The sequence below is a fragment of the Malus domestica genome, chromosome 07 (assembly GCF_042453785.1).
Source record: "Malus domestica chromosome 07, GDT2T_hap1".
Taxonomy (NCBI): Eukaryota; Viridiplantae; Streptophyta; class Magnoliopsida; order Rosales; family Rosaceae; genus Malus; species Malus domestica.
The window spans coordinates 12449568-12458946 of record NC_091667.1 but is presented as its reverse complement, the minus strand read 5'-3'; the positions used below and the strand labels follow the sequence as shown (position 1 = coordinate 12458946).

The 9379-nt window shown below is 42.5% G+C and overlaps 1 protein-coding gene across 2 annotated transcripts; it reads right to left on the bottom strand.

Moving 5' to 3' along the window:
• Window positions 1-694: 694 nt before the first annotated feature.
• LOC103439023 (squamosa promoter-binding-like protein 8) lies at window positions 695-3183 on the bottom strand. 2 transcript variants are annotated; one of them, XM_008377571.4, is made up of 4 exons: window positions 2785-3183; window positions 1904-2656; window positions 1205-1380; window positions 695-1119 (listed from the first exon to the last, which is right to left on the bottom strand). In XM_008377571.4, the coding sequence occupies exons 2-4, from the start codon at window positions 2599-2601 to the stop codon at window positions 950-952; spliced, it is 1044 nt and encodes a 347-aa protein (XP_008375793.3). In that variant the 5' UTR covers window positions 2602-2656; window positions 2785-3183; the 3' UTR covers window positions 695-949. The 2 variants fall into 2 exon arrangements, with proteins under 2 accessions (XP_008375793.3, XP_008375792.3); XM_008377570.4 differs by having other exon boundaries at window positions 2775-3098.
• Between the last annotated feature and the right edge of the window lie 6196 nt (window positions 3184-9379).

The following is a 9379-nucleotide window of genomic DNA, read 5'->3' as shown; positions in this document are numbered from 1 at the left end:
ACCGTATATATCTTAGTACAACTGATCGACCAGTCATTTTCCTTTCTACCTTTCCCGCATTTTCCCGGAAAATTCCAGCACCGTGACAAAATCCCACACTCAAAACCCACTAGTACCCTTGTGGAAATTCCACAGCTTTCTCTGTGGCCAAACAGAACCACCCATGTATTGGAATCTTCCATTTTCATTTCCACCAACCTTGCTTTCCCTAAATTTACGGAGAGCATTTTTGTTCACCACCCTAAACTTTGGTGTATGATTACCATACATCTAATCATCTAACACGTATCCTTTCAATTAACTTTGGTTAATTTTTTTCAAAATTGAAAAAGTACAACATCTAATGTGTGACACATGGAAAATAAATTAGGTGTATGGTAAGCATTTGTTTATTGACATTTTCCATTAAAAATAATAATAAAAAGTAAAAAGTCATACACAAACCTCAGTAACTAAGGATACTAGAGCAGTGTGCTTCGTCTTCTACACTCAATTACGAATCTCCTTTTGAAGAATTTAGCATACAACATCGCTTGTATTAAAAACATAACTAAAAACTCTATATGCATAGAAAGTAAAAGGAATGCTATCCTAACAAACATCATTTTTAGCATCTTACACATTTCTCTTTATTTATGGTCATCGAATTAAATAAATTAAACGGAAACAACATATATGCATAAACAGAGGTGGATAAGATGCTAAAAATGATGTGTATAATTATCATTTTCCAAATAACATATATATTGATATAGGCCAATTCATGCTCCAACAGTGCAAGTAATAATAATATAATGTGACTAAAACTCATCCAGACTAAGACTGAAATTTTAGGGAAAGATTTAAAATAGATAACGTCGAGATTAACTAATTAATTCCGTATGTAACTAGTTAATTAACTGAAAATTAAGTCTTGATTATTCCTTCCTGGCTAGCTAGCTCATACTATTCAAATTTGACCAACTTGAGAAAAAAAGTGAGCTGAAGAGCCTGAAGATGTTGTAGCGGCAGCATTTTGGTACGGTGCTCTTTGCCTAAAACAATCCAACGTCATTCGCGGCGGCGACACTGCCACGGTCACCGAGGATACAGAAAGAGCAGCCGACTCCGGTGGAGAACCTACAAAATCAGATCCCAACAAACCAAATCAAAGAATGCATGCACGGATTAATTAGTGAATAATTCAGATTGAATGGTACATTACTTGCAACATTATCTGAGGATGAATTCCGGGCCTTTTCCAGCGGTGGTTGTTGTTGATGCTGTGAGTTGTGATGTTCTTGAATCGTTTGCTGAGTTTTTCGCCGTCGGCGATTGTGATCGGCCAACCTCTTCCGGCAGCTGCGCTTGCCGTTGTCAAACTCGGAGAGAAGATGGAATCTGCAAGAACAACAACATTTATCACATAACATAATCAAAATACAGCATCTAATTATAATAATTGTTTAATTAGTTGTTGGTTAACTGTCTAATTAAATAATAGTTTTGTACGTAATTAGTAAACCACAGAGTCCATAAATGGAAAGTGCAATTATCAAGAAGAGTCAAATATTTTCGCACGGACACAAATGCCCTCGGGATTTCCACACGTACGGACCCCCCCAATCATTGGTCATGCACCCCAACATGATTCGCCCCCATGGCCATTATCGTCAAACTACAGAAGGACCGGGGCATTCTTGTCCTTTCGGACCAAAGAAAACCCCGCTCGCCAGTCACGAGCAAAATTTAAACGGAAACGGAATAGTGTAGGACGCAAATGCCCTCGGGATAGACCCCGTGTACGGGGTACGAACCGCCAATAATTGGCGGGGATGGGGAGAACAAATAGCGCAAAACCAAGGAGCACTTTCGTCATTTCAAATATAGCCGTTGCCATTGGAGGGAGGGGTAATTGTTGGACCTGCTGCACTGCTGGCAGAATCGCTGAGTCAACCCGTTGGCGATGACGGTGGAGGCCTTGGAGTGGAACTCGCAGACCTTGTGGCGCCGGTGGTAGTGCTTGGAGTGGGAGAGGTCGGCGGCGCAGCCCTCGGCCTGGCAGCGGGGCGAGTGGGTCGAGGTGATCTCGGAGCCTGGCCTGGACCGGCGGTAAAGCCGGTTCATGAAGTCGTCCTCGGACGCAAAGTAGGTCCGGCCGCCAAGGTTGAGGCCGATCCTGGAGGCGAAGTCTACGGGCGGGCACATGTCCTCTGACTTGGGGATCAGCATAAGCCCATTGGCTGCGCCGCCGTGGACTGGGTCGAGCCCGAGCATGGAGTGGTGCTGGTGGTGGTGGTGGGGAGGCGCGTAGGTGGACGCGCTGGCGTAGGCGTGGGGGTCGTAGATGGAGTGGAGCTGTTGGGCCTGATGGTGGGTAGGGTTAAAATGGTTGGCGAAGGTGGAGGTTTGGTGGTGAGGCTGCGGCGGGGGAGGAGGAGGAGCGGGGACGAGGTTGTTGAAGGCGGAGGCTTGCGAGGACGCATAGTGGTCGAGAAAAGTGCTGGCGTGATTGTGGTGGTGGTGGTGTCTGGTAGGGTCGGATCCGTGGATGGAATCGGAGTCGGTGTCGGGCGAGAGCATGACGACGTTGTTGGGGTTTCCCCATTCGTAGTCCAGCATTTCGTAAGGGTTGCTGATGATCCTGTTGTTGGACGTGGTTTCGAAAAATACAAACCTGCAACAAAAAGGTAGAAGACGCGTCAGTTGATCAAACATAAACACCCACATCCACACTCTCTCTTGAATTTTGAGCATATGAATGAATGAAAGTGAGAGAGAATGGTAGTACGTACCAGTAGCTACCTTACTATTCTCCGGGGGCTGTCGATATCTCCGGTGGCTGTCGATATCCTCCGCCTCCACTTACTCTTTGGTCTGGAATCGTGACATTACTGATGGGAATGGGAATCATGGATTCATGGATTCATGGGTGGGATTTGAGTTGAATTCCCAGTTTGGTTAAAGGCTAGCTAGGGTACCTAAAAGGTAAAAATAAACAAAGCAAGGGGAATTGAATTGAGGGGAGGGGAGGGGAGGAAAGGGGGAGTGAAGAAGGAGAGTTATGAGGCGGCTTGCTGCAGCAGACTTTGATTGGTGGGTAAGTCAACAGTGTGAGATTAATATATTACACTTGCACACAGCTCTCCTCTCCTAAATTACCATTTTGTCCCCTTCCTATTTATTTTCTCAAGTATGTCCCACGTCCAAAATCTTGTCTAGTTAAATTCCTCTTATATTGATTCGTTTCATTCACTAATTGCTTCAGGATTTTTTTGACACACATATTTGGCTGCTCACATATCCATTTTGATTAGTACTAAGCTGTTAAATTGTTTTTGAAATTTTAGCTGTAATTTAACTGAAAGTCGTTGAAAATGTTGACTTTTTTTTTACGGTGCTCTAAAGTATGAAATACATCTCGAAATATTCTATGCTCTGAAACGCCTATAAATTTTTTGGCAAATATGGTTGCAAAATGCAATGGAATTCTGTGTCCAAGTCCCAACCAGTTCCGAGTTAGATAGGCGGACGAGAGGACTTGTTTGGACTTTGGTTTGAACCCTTGCCTCAAACAGTGCTTGCTTGTAAGTGAGTGAGTACTTGTGTGGACTCGTGGGCAATAAGTCAGTCTCTCTCCCTCTCTCTCTCTCTGTAACGCGGTTGTGGTAATAAAGTCAGTGAGGGGACCCACTATCTGTTTTGCCTTGTCGAGTTTTCATCAGTTTGGCGCAGAGGATCATCATCGCCTTTTATCTGCGGGATTTCCTCTCCACCCCTTTATCCTTTGTTTTTACTTTCTTTTTTATTTTTTATTTGTTTTTTTTTCTTGTTTCGTTTTGATGAGGCTTTGATTTTTGTTTCTCAATTCTTGGAAGAAGAACAAATCAAATCTTAAAATTGTACACATACATTAATTTAACAATTTAAAAAAGAAAATTGTGTTTCTGGTGAGGATTTAGATTCCATCTGGATCCTTTTTGTGAGGATTTTAAGAATCCTAATATTTTATTCGTTCATTATCGTACATTATGTGTTCAGAAATCATTTTGAATTATTTTATTTAAAATTAAACACAAACAGTATTTAAAGATTTTTTGTCGCACAATGTACAATAAACGAATAGAATATGAATATCCTAAAGATCCTGACAAAGAGGATCCGAAGAGGAACATCGTCCGTTTCTGGATATGCATGCATGTATGCTGAAACTGATATGGATGAATTTGCGTTGATAAAGACTAAATATCTTCTTCTTCATGTATTTAGATAGATGTTGGATAAGTCTTTTCTTTTCATTCTTTTTCTTTGCGTATTGATTAAACATTGGTGATGTTACTTAGCATGCCTTGTGCATCACTTAAACAAACCTAACATGTGCCTCTAAATCATAACACATTCACAAAACTAATACCTAATTATGTTACTAACTTTCTTTTTATTATGTACAAACACAAATATTCTCTCCTAAAATACGCTGAAAAAGCATCATATTTGTTATCAATAATCTTAATCGTTGATTCAGTCCAACCTGAGTGGCAGATACACATACAACAACAACAACAAAGCATTTTCCTACTAAGTGGGGTCGGCTATATGAATCCTAGAACGCCATTGCGCTCGGTTTTGTGTCATGTCCTCCGTTAGATCCAAGTACTCTAAGTCTTTTCTTAGGGTCTCTTCCAAAGTTTTCCTAGGTCTTCCTCGACCCCTTCGGCCCTGAACCTCTGTCCCGTGGTCACATCTTCGAACCGGAGCGCCAGTAGGCCTTCTTTGCACATGTCCAAACCACCGTAACCGATTTTCTCTCCTCTTTCCTTCAATTTCGGCTACTCCTACTTTACCTTGGATATCCTCATTCCTAATCTTATCTTTTCTCGTGTGCCCACACATCCAATGAAGCATCCTCATCTCCACTACACCTACGTGTTGATGCTTCACCGCTCAACATTCTATGCCATACAGCATTGCCGGCCTTATTGCCGTCCTATAAAATTTTCCCTTGAGCTTCAGTGGCCTACGACTGTCACACAACGCGCCGGATGCACTCTTCCACTTCATCCATCCAGCTTGTATTCTATGGGTGAGATCTCCATCAAATTCTCCGTTCTTTTGCAAGATAGATCCTAGGTAGCGAAAACGGTCGCTCTTTGGTATTTCCTGATCTCCGATCCTCACCCCTAATTCATTTTGGCCTCCGTTTGCACTGAATTTACACTCCATATATTCTGTCTTTGATCGGCGTAGGTGAAGACCTTTAGATTCCAACACTTCTCTCCAAAGGTTAAGCTTCGCGTTTACCCCTTCCTGCGTTTCATCTATCAACACTATATCGTTTGCGAAAAGCATACACCAAAGAATATCATCTTAAATATTAAGTTTGTGATCTTCGCTAGATTGTTCCGATCATTAGTGTGGATAAGTATGTAAATGGATAGAGACAGGAAGCAAACACAAGATGTACGTGGTTCACCCAGATTGGCTACGTCCACGGAGTAAAGGAGTTCTCATTAATTGTGAAAGGTTTACACAGTATATAGGTTCAAGCTCTCCTTTAGTGAGTACAAGTGAATGATTTAGTACAAATATTATGGAAGAATGATCTCGTAATCACAAAACTTTTAAGTACCGAAGTGTGGTATCGTCTTCACTTACCTTATTTGTCTCATAGGTAGATGTGGCATCTTCTTTGAAAGTACTCTTCCTCCCTCCAGGGGTGGTATCTTTAACTGGTGGAGATGCACAAGGTAATGTATCAATTTCACTTGACGCTTACTGGTAGTTTCAGGCTTGGTCAAGCGCGATACAAACCATGTAGTAGGAGTCCCCCAAGTCGCCGAGCTAGGGGATTTGCTGAAATAGGTGACAGACAAGGTAAGCAATCAGAGCTCCAAGCAATCAGTCCCAAATCAGAAGTTTGATTTCGAGTTCCGGCTGATTGTTATCATTCTCCTTATCTTGCAGGTAGCATGAAGGATAAATAGAAGAAAAGGAGAAAAGGTGATATGAGATACTTTTGCTTTTGAAGAAGTAACTTTCCACAGGCTTATTCTTGAACTGGGCTGGAGGGTTTTCTTGTTTCCGCCAGAGTATAAGGCTGACTGAAGAATTTGAGGGTCAAAACAAGTCCATCAAATCTAGAGTACGTTCGACCCTGCTGATATGGGATACTTTTGCTGTTGACAAAGTAGTGGATGTATCAGCACGTGTTCTATTGCGCTTGTCTTCACATGCTTCCTTGTATCCTTCTCACTTGCCCTATTTGTTCCTCAGGCAGATGTGGTATCTTCTCGGGAAGCATAAGATGTTGAAGATGAGTACTCGAGAGCAATGGGGTTCCAGGCAGTCAGTTCCGGACTGGAAGCTTGATTCCAAGTGCTGACTGATTGCTCTCTTTCTCCTTGTCTTGCAGGTAAGAACAAGACCAAAGGAAAAGACAGGGAAAAAGCATGATATGGGATACTCTTGCTTTTAACCCTGATGATATGAGATATTCTTGCTCTGGTGTAGCTTGTTTGCAGAGGTATTCTAGGGGGGAAAGAAAGCTGAGTATTTTGAGAGGCTTCGTTGGGAGTGCCCTCTCAGATATGAGGAAGGGTTGAGCATTTTTGCAGGTCTGCCTGTCCGTTGAGAATGGAGGTCGACATATATAGGAGTCTCCCTAACAAGAAGGAGTAATACTATTCTTTTACCCTGCTTGGTCATAGCACGGTAGTGGGAGCTGCCAGCTTCACGTGTTTTAATTCTGTCAGAGCACTTTGAAAAAGTGGTCTGTGGTATCTGGAAAGCTGATGTTACGTGTGAAAATTACAGACAAGCTTTATCCAAGGAGATCTGGCTCTCGAAGTTGAGAAAGCGGTGTGAGGATTACAGACAAGCTTTATCTAAGAGGCTCTCGGAGTTGAGAAAGCGGTGCCTCTTCGGTTTTCGAACAAGCAATCCTGTCAGGGATCTGTCTCTCGAGATTCGGAGAACGGTGCCTCTTCGATTTTTGAGAAAGCAATCCTGCTAGGAGTCTGGCTCTCGAGATTCGGAGAGCGGTGTCTCGTCGCTTTTTGAGAAAGTAATCATGTTGGGAGTCGGGCTCTTGAGATTCGGAGGACGGTGCCTCTTCGATCTTGAAGCAAGCAATCTTGTTGGGAGTGTTTTCTCGAATGTGAATAAAGGTTAGGCATGTTTGCTAGTCTATCTTGCCACGGAGCACAGAGGTTGACACATAGGGACTTTCCAATTATCCAGCAGTGGTCCTGTTCCTTTACCCTTGTGGGTAATAATATGGTAGCTAGACCTTCAAAATTTATGTGTCTAAACTTTGTTAGTGCTGTTTCTTTGCTATTCTTTTACCCTTCTTGGTCATAGCGATGTAATGGGAGCTGCAAGCTTCACGTGTCTAAACTTTGTCAGAGATTTTTGGCAAAGTTATCTGTGGTACCCGTGAGCTGATGTTGCGTGTGGAAAGTGGATGATTGAACAGTAACATTCACGTGCTTTCTACTTCACCAGAAATCTTCGACAGAATGCCCGTAATTTCCGCAAAGTTGAGTGTGCATGTGACAGGTGCTGACAAGGCTGAAAAAGCAGGTGCCTCTTCGATTTCTGAGATCAGCCCTCGTGGTCTCTGAGCAGCCCAGCTTTTGAGAAAGCAAACTCCTCTTCGATTCCTGAGATCGGCCCTCGTGGTCTCTGAGCAGCCCAGCTTTTGAGAAAGCAAACGCCTTTTCGATTTCTGAGCAGGCGCCTCTTCGATTTCTGAAGCTCCATCGAGTGCAGATTTTTATAGAGGATGGTATTAAGTTCCAAAGCACACTTGAATCTCCACCAGTAGAAGCTCCATTCTTGCATTTCTAAGATCTTGATTTGTTCGACATCTTTTCTCTTCAACACCTTTGAAAATGTCTGGCCCCTCCGACCGTCGTTTTGACCTGAACCTTGTTGAAGAGGCAGCCACGCCTTCTCCAGACAACATATGGCGCCCATCCTTCTTATCCCTTACTGGTTCTCTTACCGTTGGGGATTCCGTGATGAAGAATGATATGACCGCTGCGGTGGTGGCTAGGAACCTTCTCACTCCCAAAGATAACATACTACTTTCCAAACGGTCTGATGAGTTGGCTGTTAAGGATTCTCTGGCTCTCAGTGTTCAGTGTGCAAGTTCTGTGTCTAATATGGCCCAACGCCTATTTGCTTGAACCCGCCAAGTTGAATCATTGGCGGCTGAAGTGATGAGTCTCAAACAGGAGATTAGAGGGCTCAAGCATGAGAATAAAGAGTTGCACCGGCTCGCACATGACTATGCTACAAACATGAAGATGAAGCTTGACCAGATGAAGGAATCTGATAGTCAGATTTTACATGATCATCAGAGGTTTGTGGGTTTGTTCCAAAGGCATTTATTGCCTTCGTCTTCTGAGGTTGTACCGCGTAATGAAGCTCCAAATGATCAACCTCCGATGCCTCCTCCTTCTAGGGTGCTGTCCAGTACTAAGGCTCCGAATGATCCCCCTCCGGTGCCTTCTCTTTCTAGGGCTCTGCCGACTGCTGAGACTTCTCCTAAGCAACCTTTGTGAAGGCTCCCTCTTGTTTGTTTATTTTGACTCGTGTATATGTACATATTTGTAACTTCTTAGAGATATCAATAAATAAGATTTGTTTCATTTCAACGTATTGTGTTAAATACACCAAAGCCTTCTTCACTAAGTTCTTTGAATTTTTCTTTTGTTGAAGCAAAATAATAGTGGCTTCGCCCGGGTTCGAACCAAAGACCTTCAGTGTGTTAGACTGAGTGGCAGATACATATATAAGGATTAAAATTAAAACCATATCCCTTAATGAAGTATTCTTAATCACTATTTGAAATTAAGCTTCTTTGAAGTTAAACGTACACTTGAGAGCTTCTTCATCTTGCCGCCCCCTACAAAGGATAAGCGGTATAGTAAGGGAACGATTCCTTGCTAAAGAGCTTATTAGTTGTAGCGCTCAAAGAAGAAATATTTCTAAGCCCTAATTAAAATGGCCATTTGATCGTACAACATACAAGATCGATTACGGTAAATACCGATTTTTGATAATCTTTATAATTGACGTTCAGACTGAACAAAAGTAAATGTACGATCTTGTAGCCAAAAGGCCCAAAACACACAAAAGAGACTACTTTTTTATATAATTTTGTTTTACCCACGGTTGCAGACTTGCAGTAAAAGCTTATTTACTATTTGCGTCAAGGATCTGTAGGTATTGATTTGCTGATCAAGGTCACATAGCTAGGGTGGCTGTCTTTTGAGAGAAGGCTATAGCATCAAATGCACCATGCATTATAGCACACTATGCTTGAACTATAAGAGGACAAGAGAAGTAGAAGTTCTCTATATAATATAAGAGAAGTGTTATTGGTACTTCAAAA